The sequence below is a fragment of the Oryctolagus cuniculus genome, chromosome 16 (assembly GCF_964237555.1).
Source record: "Oryctolagus cuniculus chromosome 16, mOryCun1.1, whole genome shotgun sequence".
NCBI lineage: Eukaryota > Metazoa > Chordata > Mammalia > Lagomorpha > Leporidae > Oryctolagus > Oryctolagus cuniculus.
The window spans coordinates 62,171,975-62,184,095 of record NC_091447.1 but is presented as its reverse complement, the minus strand read 5'-3'; the positions used below and the strand labels follow the sequence as shown (position 1 = coordinate 62,184,095).

At 51.5% G+C, this 12,121-nt stretch overlaps 1 protein-coding gene across 4 annotated transcripts in view; it reads left to right on the top strand.

Moving 5' to 3' along the window:
* The window catches only part of LOC100340211 (lysosomal alpha-mannosidase), a 38,412-nt gene that overhangs the window by 20,413 nt on the left and 5,878 nt on the right, over positions 1–12,121 (top strand). For 3 of the 4 annotated variants that reach the window (XM_051837849.2, XM_070058816.1, XM_070058817.1), the window contains 11 exons: positions 1,196–1,312; positions 3,541–3,623; positions 3,701–3,821; positions 3,898–3,976; positions 4,160–4,269; positions 4,672–4,779; positions 5,086–5,202; positions 5,587–5,772; positions 7,118–7,215; positions 7,296–7,422; positions 8,977–9,095. In XM_051837849.2, the coding sequence (XP_051693809.2) occupies positions 1,196–1,312; positions 3,541–3,623; positions 3,701–3,821; positions 3,898–3,976; positions 4,160–4,269; positions 4,672–4,779; positions 5,086–5,202; positions 5,587–5,772; positions 7,118–7,215; positions 7,296–7,422; positions 8,977–9,095 (1,265 nt within the window). The remainder of the gene's footprint in view (positions 1–1,195; positions 1,313–3,540; positions 3,624–3,700; positions 3,822–3,897; positions 3,977–4,159; positions 4,270–4,671; positions 4,780–5,085; positions 5,203–5,586; positions 5,773–7,117; positions 7,216–7,295; positions 7,423–8,976; positions 9,096–12,121) is intronic. The other variant, XM_070058815.1, reaches the window with a different exon arrangement.

Genomic DNA, 12,121 nt, shown 5'->3' with positions numbered 1-12,121 from the left:
CTATCTGCACCCCCACACCTCCCTTATGATGATTTTTTTGAATTCCATTTCTTGCATTTCTTCCATCATCTTCACAATCTAGTATTGAAGTGTCATGTTATTTTGGGGGCATCACTTTGTCTTCCTTATTCTTGTTTCTTGAATTGGTGTGTTTATTATTCAGCATATGTGGAGACACTCGTTGACTCTTTTTTTTTTTTTCTGTGAAGGCTTTTATCTTTGTAGTATGACTCTAGATAAGTGCAATGTCCCCTTTCAGTGAATATCTAGAGACTTGTAGTGGGTGTGGCCAGAGAGCTCTGTTCAGTTCTCCAGGGTTAAGGGAGAGCCTAAGGTGACACACCCAAGTTTGGCATGGTAAATCAATCAGTCTCTCTCTCTCTCTCTCTCTCTCTCTCTTTAATTGTAGGGGAAATTCATTCTGCTCAGCTGAGCTCCTCTGCTCAATGGAGACTAGTGCCTGAGTGCTAGCCCCAGTGCATATAATATTCGCCTGCTCTGTCTTAAGGACCATACAAAGGCTCTGTGTAGTCCTCAGTATAAGTTCAGTTTCCCCAGCAACGTCTCTCAGCAGGTAACCAGGAAACGCTGAGTACGTGGACTCTCCCCTGTGACCGCTACACTGATATCCTTGATCACATAGGTGGAGTCTTTGGAAAGGTCATCAAACTGTGTGTTACAAAAAATTTTTGCATGGGTTTCAATATTGTTTTGCACCAAAATCAATTTATCTTTTTTAAAAGATTTATTTATTTACTTGAAAGTCAGAGTTACACAGAGAGAGAAGGAGAGGCAGAGAGAGAGAGAGGGGTCTTCCATCCACTGGTTCACTCCCCAGATGGCCGCACCAGCTGGAGCTGCACCGTTCTGAAGCCAGGAGCCAGGAGCTTAAGCCTTTGGGTCTTCACACACAGGTGCGGGAACCCAGGGACTATGGGCCATCTTCTACTGTTTTCCCAGGGCTTAGCAGAGAGCTGGATGGGAAGTGGGGCAGCCGGGACTTGAACTGGCACCCATATGTGATGCTGGCACTGTAGGCAGCGGCTTTACCTGCTACACCAGAGCACCAGCCCCTCAATTTATTTTTAATTCAATTGTCCATGGATTTTTGGGGCACACTTGTATAGACCAAAATAATTCTAGACACAGGGGTGACCGGAGACAGCATGGACTGAGAACTGCCTTTGCCCTGCAGCGCCAATCCTACCGCACCAACCATACTGTGATGACCATGGGTGATGACTTCCATTATGAGAACGCCAACATGTGGTTCAGTAACCTTGACAAGCTCATCCGGCTGGTCAACGCAGAGGTCAGTATCCCCACCCTGCAGTGCTCCTGTCCCAGCGTGTACTTGTATGTCTGCCACTTGGGTCATGGGCACAGCTACAGGTGCCATCTTAGTATTCTCTTGCTTCTGTGACAAATGACCACAAACTGAGCAGCTCAAAACATCAGAAATCTGTGATCCCCCAGTTCTGTAGGTCAGCAGTCGAGAACAGATCACACTGGGCTGGCCAGAGGTGTGGGCAGGGCTGGGCACCTTCTGAATTCTTTGGGAGAGAACCTGTGTCTTTGCCTTTTCCAGCTTCCAAACGCTGCCTGCATTCCTTGGATCCTGGCCCCTTCCTCCTTCATCAATATCAGCCACGTAGTGCCCTTCTGCCACTGCATCTATAATCACATCTCTTTTGTATTCTTGGCCCTCTTCTAGTTTTAGTTTTAGATTTTAATATATTTATTGTCATTTTTATTTGAAAGGCAGCAAGACAGACAGATAACAAAGATCTTCCAACTGCTGGTTCACCCTCAAATATCTACAGTGGCCAAGGCTAGGCCAGGCTGAGACTGCAAATTGTGAACTGAAGCTAGGTCCCTCACATGAATGGCAGGAACTCAAGCACTTGGAATACCATCTGTTGGTTTCCAGAAGCATTATCAGGCAGCAGGCAGAAGATGGGAGTGGCCACGATTTTAACCAGGGCCTTTATTATGGGATGCAAATGTCAAAGTAGTGGCTTAACCTGCTACACAACTACACCAAGTCCTTATTTTATTTTTAAAATGTAATTTATTTATTTTAATCTTTACTTGAAAGGAAGGGATGGAGGGAGGAATGTGTGTGTGTGTGTGTGTGTGTGTGTGTGTGTGTGAGAGAGAGAGAGAGAGAGAGAGAGAGGGAGGGAGGGAAGGAGGGAGGGAGAATGAGGAAGGATAGATTTTCCATCTGCTGGTTCATAGTCCCATATGCCTGGAGCACCTAGGACTGCACAGGCCAACAGCAGGAGCCAGGACGTCCATCCTGGTCTCTCAGATGGGGGACTCTGGACTTGGGCCATCAAGGACTTGGGCCATCACATGTTGTGTGCTGGATGCATCAGCAGCAAACAGAATTAGAAGCACGGAGTAGCTGGGACGTGATCCCAGCCCTCCAGTGTGGGATGCTCCTGTCCCAAGTATTGACTTCACCTGCACCAAAATGCCAGTTCCCTCCCTATTATATTTACAAATTTTTCCTTTCTTTACTTTCATTTTTAGCAGAAAGACAGGCACACACAGTGAGATCTTCCATCCGTTGGTCTACTCACTAAATGCCTGTGATGTCCTTTTGGCAAGACCAAAGCCAGGAGAGGGGAACTCACTCCAGGTCTCCTAGGGATCCACACAATCGAGTGAGCACCTGCTATCTTCCTGGGTGTTCATGAGCTGAAAGCTGGATCAGGAGAGCTGGAGTTTGAACCCAGCAGGTGTTCTAGTGTGGGACGTGGGGATCCACAGGTGCATCCTAACTGTCCTACCAGGTGCCCGCCCTAGATATTTTTCCTAAATTTCACCCTGAGCCACGCTGTGCAGCGACTATTTCATTCAAGATGATTTAAAGTATTGGGAGGATGTTCACGGGTGCCGTGCAAATACTATGCAAGGGACTTGTGATCTGTGGATCTGGTTATCTGCTTGGGGTCGTGGAACCACTCCCCTGTGGATCCTGGGGAAATGTATGTATGTGTGAATCTATGTGTGTAGACACATTTGTCCATACGTGCACCTCCCCTCATTCATGGAAATGTTCATTGAGTACCTACTGTGTGCACTGCGACACAGCACAGCAGGACACACATCCTTCTGCTCATGCATGTCACCTTGATCTGAGTGTGAGTTGAAGGTGAGTGTCCATTCATTTAGAAACTGTGTCTTGGCAACCATCTGACAGGTCTGAAAATAGTGACTCCTACCCTATAAAGTCACACTGATTTCCCCAGGAATGTTGTTCATGATGTAATTGGACTCATGAAGTGGTTTTAGGCAAACTCCAGATGTATTTATGCATTAACCTTGAATATTTCCAAGGATGGTAATGTTTTTGGTCAATATTCTTTTTCCCACGTGAGCACTGGTGTGCACTCAGGAGGTGGACTCAGCACTGGAGCCGACAGGATGCGCGCCTCTGTGCTCCGGGTGGGAGGTCTGATGTGCGCAGCTGTGGGTCCCGGGGACACAGCGCTGTCCCCGAGGGCTCACCCACTCCCCTCCCCCCAGCAGCAGGCAAACGGGAGCCGCGTCCACGTGCTCTACTCCACCCCCGCCTGTTACCTCTGGGAGCTGAACAAGGCCAACCTCACCTGGTATTTGGGGGGGCCCTGGGAGGCCGAGGGGTTGGCATGCCCCGCTCCTCGTGACCCCGCCCTCTCCGCCCGCGCAGGTCGCTGAAGGAGGACGACTTCTTCCCGTACGCCGATGGCCCCCACCAGTTCTGGACCGGCTACTTCTCCAGCCGGCCGGCCCTCAAGCGCTATGAGCGTGTCAGCTACAACTTCCTGCAGGTGGGCGGCGCCGGCGGGAGGGGGCAGCCAGGAGGCCCCTTAGACCAGGAGCCTGAACTTGTGCACTGCTCCCCAGGTGTGCAAGCAGCTGGAGGCGCTGGCGGGCCCGGCGGCCAACGTGGGGCCCTATGGGTCGGGAGACAGCGCTCCCCTAGGTAGGGGTCGGCCGGCGCGGGGGTGGGGACGGGAGAGGGGCTGCAGGTGGGACCCAGCCCTGCGCTGCCCCAGGTCCCTTCTTAGCGCCTCTAAGATGCCCTCTCGCACGGGACTTTTCCTTCTTTCCGGGGCTGGGCCGTGAGTTTTATGGAGACCCTGCCCGGCCCCTCGTGTGCCCGCAGAGGAGGCCATGGCGGTGCTGCAGCACCACGACGCCATCACGGGCACCTCCCGCCAGCTCGTGGCTGACGACTTCGCCCGCCGGCTGGCTGCCGGCTGGGGGCGCTGCGAGGTGCGCGGGGCAGGTGCATGGATGTGGGACAGGAAGGGGCGGAGACAGGAAGGGTGAGCCTAGGCTGGGAGATAGCAGGTGGATACTGGAAGAGGCGGGGTCACACAGTGTGTGCAAAGCAGATGCGAGTGGCCTCTGGGCCTGGGAGAGTAGGGTCAGGGTCAGGGCCTGGGGGCGCAAGGGTGTTGAGAGAAAGGGGCGGCGATGGAATAGGGAGGGTGGTGAAGTGGACCCTCTAAGGGCTCCTGAGGAGGGCAGGGCGAAGAAGGGAAGGAGCAGGGCCTGGGTATTGGGGCCTGGGTATTGGGGCCTGGTTGAGTCTGGCAGGGGCGTGGCCGGGATGAGGGGGATTGAACCGGGGTGGGCGTTTAGAGGAAGCCGCCCCGTGGCGCTGCCCCCCAGGTTCTCCTGAGCAACGCCCTGGCGCGGCTCAGCGGCTCCCAGGAGGCTTTCTCCATCTGCCCGGAGCTCAACATCAGCGTCTGCCCGCTCAGCCAGACGTCGGCGCGCGTGAGCCGGGTGGGGGCGGGGCGGGAGGCAGGTGCCACGGGCGGGGCCCAGGGGGAGGTACCCAGAGAGGTGGTGGGGCGCACAGAAGAGGAGCCAGTGCTGCAGCTGATGGCTCTTGCAGGGCGGGTTAGGTAATTTGTACGTTCGACCCTTCTGGGGTGAGATTTCCTGAGGATCTGCTACGCCAGGGCAGGACAGAGACCAAGGAGGAGGTTGGTAACCACACCGGGGTCACCAGGGATGTCACCACCCAAGGTTTGGAGAATGCGTGCTGTGACCCCCGCCCTGCCTGTCCCTCTCCCCCAGTTCCAGGTCGCCATTTACAACCCCCTGGCCCGGAAGGTGGACCGCATGGTGCGGCTGCCGGTCAGTGAAGGCGCTTTCCTCGTGAAGGACCCCAGTGGCCACGCGGTGCCCAGCGATGTGAGCCCCTTCAGGGACTGTCACCCGTGGACACCCATGGGCACGCCCCTCCCCCTCGTGGTCCCCTCCTGTCCCTGCAGATCTCTGCCCGCTCTGGCCCTTAGCATCAGCCCCCCTCCGAGCATCTCTCCCACCCGAGTGGTCCCCTTTAATCCCCCAGGACATTTCCTCCGTGTTTCTGGAGAGCCCCTGCCTCCCAGACGGCCTCCCCCCTTGAGCCTCCTCCTCCCCTGCAGTCCTCTCTCCCTCCATTGCCTCCCCCGTCTCTCTCCTCCCTCCCAGGACTCCCTCCCCTCCTCGAGTTTGCTGCCTGCTGTACTAAGTGTGATGCTTTCTGTGCGCACCCACAGCCTCTTGGCTCAGCTCCCCCCTCCCTTCCCCGAGGTGCTGCTGCTTCCCCAACCAGAGGGACAGAAGCCCAGCCCAGAGCTGCTGTTCTCCGCCTCGGTGCCGGCCCTGGGCTTCAGCATCTACTCCGTAGCCCGAGTCTCTCTCCAGAATCCCAAGGCCCACAGCCCCGAACGCATCCCCCAGAAGTCCAGGACTGGTGTCTTGGTTATCCAAAATGAGGTGAGGCTCCTTTTATATCCTTTTCCCTTGTGTTTGGTGAGCTGTGTGCTCTGGGCTGGCAGTTCCTATGTTTGTGGTCTACCACCACCTCACTGCCCTGATAGTGTGACCTTGTGTGTGTCTCCTTCATGTGAACCTCAGTGTCTTTCTCGGGGCTGTTGCGAGGTCCCAGTGTGATTGTAGGTAACATGAAGAGACATGTGACAGCCTAATGCAGGTGGAGGAATCCAATTTTGTGTATGTGTTGAATTTGAAGAATAAATTGAAGTTCTTGTGTTTGTGGGGGCTGGTACTGTGGTGCAGTATGTTAATCTTCTGCCTGTAGTGCCAACATCCAATATGGGCGCTGGTTCTAGTCCCAACTGCTTTACTTCTGATCCAGCTCTCTGCTGTGGTGGGGAAAGCAGAAGATGACCCAAGTGCTTGGGTTCCTGCACCATGTGGGAGACCCAGATGAAGTTCCTGGCTTCAGATTGTCACAGCTCTGGTCATTACTGCCATCTGGGGAGTGAACCAGCAGGTAGAAGTCTCCTCTCTCTCTCTCTCTCTGCCTCTCACTGTCTGCAACTCTGCCTCTCAAATAAATAAATAAATAAATCTTAAAAAAAGGTCAGGTATTTGAGAGGCAGAGTCACAGAGAATGAAAGGGGGTGGGGAGAGAGAGAGAAAGAGAGAGAGAGAGAGGGAGGGAGAGGGAGAACCTCCATGTGCTGGTTCACTCTCTAAATGGCCACATTTGCCCCGGCTGACAGGAACCAGGGACTTCATCCAGGTCTTTGTTGGGCAGCAGCAGCCCAGCCCCTTGAGCCATTTAGGGCTGCCTTCCCAGATGTGTTATCAAGAAGTGGGATTAGAAGCAGAGTGGCTTGGAGTCGAACTGTAGCTCTGAAAACAGGTGTCCACCTCTGAAGCAGTGATTTAGGTTGCTACGCTGTAGTGATGGCCTCTGAGTTTTCTTTAGGTGTTAAAAGAAACGAAACATTCGTGGGGCCCCTTGAGCGCCTGTGGGTGCTGGCTTCGTGGTGGCTGTATCAGATTCCCAGGCTGTGTCTTCTGAGAGCGATGATGGGAGTTGGGATGTCCCAGGTGCCCCCAGGCAGTTGTGGGGGACAGAATGTGAGGCATGAACATGAAAGCGAAGACCTGTCAGGGTCCAACTGCATCGGTCCTGGAGGGCTGTGGAGTGACAAAGGTGGAGCTGTTAGGATTCTCTAATGAGATCAAGTGTGAGGAGTGAGAGGGCGAAAGGAGGAGGCGAGACTGCAGGTCCTGAGCTCCAGGAGGAACGGAGCTGCCATTGGCTAAGGCTGCTGTCACTCATGTGTGTCCACCTTTCTCTGTCCAGTACATCCGGGCTACGTTCAGCACCAAGACAGGTTTCTTGATGCAGATTGAAGACATGGAGCAGAAACTCGTGCTCCCTGTGAGCCAGTCATTTTTCTGGTGAGAGGGGAATCATCGGCCAGGGAGGGGGTACATAGAGCTGGAAGCCCTTACTTGACTCTCACCTGCCCTGACTATAGGTATAGTGCTGGCACATGGGACTTGAAAAACATTGATGTCTTTGGTGTCTCTGGTGCCTACATCTTTAGACCCAGCCAACCGGAACCATCCCCAGTGAGCAGCTGGGCTAAGATCCACCTGCTGAAGGTCTGGGGCCAGGAATGAGGATGACTGGGCAATGGGGGTGGAGGGTGGGAATGTGGGGTATGGCAGGGGGGTGTGCCGGGTGTGAGGTGGAGAGGGGAGAGGGCTTCCACTCCCTCAGACAAGAGGGTTGAGACCTAAGAGGGGGTGGGCTTGGGAATCCTCCCAAGAGCAGACATTCATGGCTGCTGTGTCTTCTGAGGAAGCACCCATGAAGGCATTCACACCTGCTGTGGGTGTCAGGACTACTCTTGGCACTGGAATTCAGGGCTGGGGTCTTCCCACTTGGACGGTGGATGGAGAGAGCCCAGTACAGGTACTTGCAGAAGTCAGCAAGGTCTGTGGAAAGCGGAAGTGATCCTGGGAGTGGAGATTTGAGAATTGAGACTTGGGTAGATGCCTGAGTGAGTGGCATTCAGTGTAGGCACCTGCTGGGAAGGGCATTTTTCCCAGGCCTTGCATTGATGTTTCCTCTTAGGTTGGGAGAAGGACAGACAATGGGAAGACTCACATGTGTGCAGGCGCAGGAGCCTGGTAGATGACATTATTCCTCTTGACGTGAATGTCATTGTGCCAGTTCATGAGATTAGGATACAGTTTTGCCTATTATGCCTGATGGTCCAAATACATTGTGTCTCAAACAAGATGGATGACCCTTTTTTTTTTGACAGGCAGAGTGGACAGTGAGAGAGAGAGACAGAGGGAAAGGTCTTCCTTGGGTTGGTTCATCCTCCAATGGCTGCCATGGCTGGCGTGCTGCGGCCGGCGCACCACGCTGATCCGATGGCAGGAGCCAGGTACTTCTCCTGGTCTCCCATGGGGTGCAGGGCCCAAGTACTTGGGCCATCCTCCACTGCACCCCCTGGCCACAGCAGAGAGCTGGCCTGGAAGAGGGGCAACCGGGACAGAATCCGGCGCCCTGACCGGGACTAGAACCCAGTGTGCCGGCGCCGCAAGGCGGAGGATTAGCCTAGTGAGCTGCGGTACTGGCCAGATGACCCTTTCTTTGAAACGGGAAGCCAGGCCGCTCCATCTGGGGCCAGCAGGATGGATCCACAGTCACCCAGGCCTGCTCTGTCTCACCTTTCACAACATGCAGCTTCCTGGAGATCCAAAATGGATCTCCACCCCCAGCCATCACATCTACATTTGAGTCAGTCGAAAGGGAGAGGGCAGGCAGCACTGTTCACAGCACCATGGCCATTTTCCATGGGGACAGGCTTTGGTCACACAGCTCCTGAAAGCCTCTGAGAAGATAGGACAGCAAAGTCTTTTCCAGGTCGCCCCATGCCAAGCTCGGCCTCTGCTGTAAGCAGGGGAGGTGGAGAAACGGTGGACCATGAGTGCATGTGTCCCCCTCTGGAATTCTGTGGCAGAGACTGAGTGGGAAGTGGGGGCATCACATCCAGGCAGGTCCTGGTAATGGCTGGGATTCCTGTGCAGTTTTGGGCTGGACACTGATGGAAACTTCTGGAGGGTTCACAGCAGGGGGCTTTGCACACCTCCCCTCTGCCCAAGGCTGGGCTGACCCCTGCCCTCTGCCCTGTGTGTCCTCAGACGCCCTTGGTGCAGGAGGTGCACCAGAACTTCTCAGCCTGGTGTTCCCAGGTGGTTCGCCTGTACCGCGGACAGCGCCACCTGGAGCTGGAGTGGACGGTGGGGCCGATACCTCTGCAGTGAGTACGAGCACTGATACTTGGGCTGTGGGTGAAAGTAGAGTGAGTTTTCTTTTTGAAAAATGTTTGACAGGCAGAGTTAGACAGTGAGAGAGAGAGAGAGAGACAGAGAGAAAGGTCTTCCTTCCGTTGGTTCACCCCCAAAATGGCTGCTATGGCCAGCGCACTGCGCCGATCCGAAGCCAGGAACCAGATGCTTCCTCCTGGTCTCCCATGAGGGTGTAGGGCCCAAGGACTTGGGCCATCCTCCACTGCCTCTCCGGGCCACAGCAGAGAGCTGGACTGGAAGAGGGACAACCAGGACAGAACTGGCACCCCAACCGGGACTAGAACCTGGGGTGCTGGCGCTGCAGGCGGAGGATTAGCCTAGTGAGCCACGGAACCGGCCACTTTTTGAAATTTTTAAAACAGAAGAGACTGGCTTTGTGGCACAGTGAGTGGAGTGGCAGCTGGTGATGCCAACATCCCATGTCCATGGGCCTGTGGAGTCCTTGACTGTTCTGCTTCCTATGCAGCTCCCTGCTTGTGTCCTTGGGAAAGCAGCAAATTATGGCCAAAGTATTTGACTTCCTTTCCCTTCCATGGAAACCTGAATGGAGTTCCAGGCTCTTGGCTTCACCCTTGCTTAGCTCTGGACATTGTGCCCATTAAGGGGATGAACCATCAGCTGTTAGAATTCTTTGTTGCTGTCTTTCCCTCTCTCTGTGTCATTCTGCCTTTGAAACAAAAATAACCTCAATCTTTGAAATCTTTATTTATTCATTCAAAAGGGAGAAAAATGGAAATAGAGAGATAGAGATCTCCCCTCCAAGGGTTTACGCAGAGAGACAGCAATGGGTAGACAGATTTCTGTTATCCACTAGTTGATACTCCAAATGCCAGAAAGAGCTGGAGCCAGGACAGATGAAAGCTGGAAGCTGAGAATTCAACCGGGGTCTCTTGAGTGGGTGACAGAGCTGTCCTTACTGCCTGCCTGAGTCTGCATGAGCAAGGAGCAGGAGCCCATCTGGTTGCCTCTTCACTTTGCTGAGTGTTTCCTTTGCAATGCACAAGCTTCTTAGCTTGATGTAATCCCACTTGTCAATGTTGGCTTTGGTTGCTTGTGCTCCTGAGGTCTTTTCCAAGTAGTTTTTGCCTATGGTAACAACTTGCAGAGTTTCCCCAACGTTCTGTAGTAATTTGATGACATCAGGTAGTAGATTTAGGTTTTTGATCCATTCTTAATGGATGAATGTGTAAGGTGTAAGACAGGGGTCTTGCTTCATACTTCTGTAAGTGGAGATCCAGTTTTCCCAGTACCATTTGTTAAAGAGACTGTCCTTGCTCCAGCTATTGATTTTAGCTCCTTTGTGAAAGAGGAGTTGGTTGTAGATGCATGGTTTGGCTTCTGGAGTTTCTATTCTGTTCCATTGGCCTACATGTCTGTTTTTGTGCTGGTACCAGGCTGTTTTGATTATAACTGCACTGTAGTGTGACTTAAAATCTGGTATTGGGATTTGTGTTTGCTGTAGAAGACTGCTTTAGCTATTTAGTATTTCTTATGTTTCCATATGCATTTCAACATCATTTTTTCTAGATCTGAGAAGAATGTCGATTTTTTGATTGGGATTGCAATGAATCTATAAATTTCTTTTGGTTGTATGGACATTTTGTTGATATTGATTATTCTAATCCATGAACATGGAAGATTTTTCCTTTTTTGGCTTCTTATTCTACTTCTTTCTTTAATGTTTTGTACATTTCATCATAGAGATCTTTGACATCCTTGGTTAAATTTATTCCAAAGTATTTAATTCTTTTTGTAGATATTGTGAATCATGTTGATCTTAGAAGTTCTTTCTCAGCCATGACTTTGCCTGTGTATACAATGGCTATTGATTTTTTGTATTGATTTTATATCCTGCCGCATTACCAAACTCTTTTATGAGTTCCAATAGTCTCTCAATGGAATCTTTTGGATGCCCTATATATATAGAATCATGTCATCTGCAAATAACGATAGTTTGACTTGTTCCTTCCCAATTTGTATCCCTTTGATTTCTTTTTTCTTGCCTAGTGGCTCTGGCTAAAACTTCCAGGACTATATTAAATAGCAAAGGTGAGAGTGGGCATCCTTGTCTGGTTCCAGATCTCAGTGGGAATGCTTCTAACTTTTCATCATTCAATAGGACGCTAGCTGTGTGTTTGTCATAAATTGCCTTGATCGTGCTCAGGAATGTTCCTTCTATACCCAATTTACTTAAGGTTTTCATCAGGAAAGGATGTTGTATTTTATTAAGTGCTTTTTCTGCGTCTATTGAGATAATCATATGATTTTTATTTTCCAGTTTGTTAATGTGATGTATCACTTTGATATATGACTGTTGAACCATCCCTGCATACCAGGGATAAATCTTACTTGGTCTGAGCAAATGATCTTTCTGATGTGTTGTTGGATTCAGTTAGCTACTATTTTGTGGAGGATTTTTGTATCTATGTCCATCAGGAACATTGGTCTATAGTTTTCTTTCTCAGTTGTATCTTTTTCTGGTTTAAGAATTAGGGTGGGGGCCAGCACTGTGGCGCAGTAATTAATGTCCTGGCCTGAAGCGCTGGCATCCCATATGGGTACCAGTTTGAGTCCCAGTTGCTCCACTTCCAATCCAGCTCTCTGCTATGGCCTAGGAAAGCAGTATAAGATGGCCCAAGTCCTTGGGCCCTGCACCCACCTGGGAGACCTGGAAGAAGCTCCTGGCTCCTGGCTTCAGATCGGCACAGCTCCAGCCGTTGCAGCAAATTGGGGAGTGAACCAGCAGATGAAAGACCTCTCTCTCTCTCTGTCTCTCCTCTCTCTGTGTAACTCTGACTTTCAAATAAATAAATAAATCTTTAAAAAAAAAAAGAATTAGGGTGATGCAGGCTTCATAGAAGGAGTTTGGGAGGATTCCCTCCCTTCCCATTGTTTTGAGTAGCTCGAGAAGAATTGGAATTAGTTCTTTTTTTTTTTTTTAAAGATTTATTTATTTATTTGAAAGGTAGAGTTACAG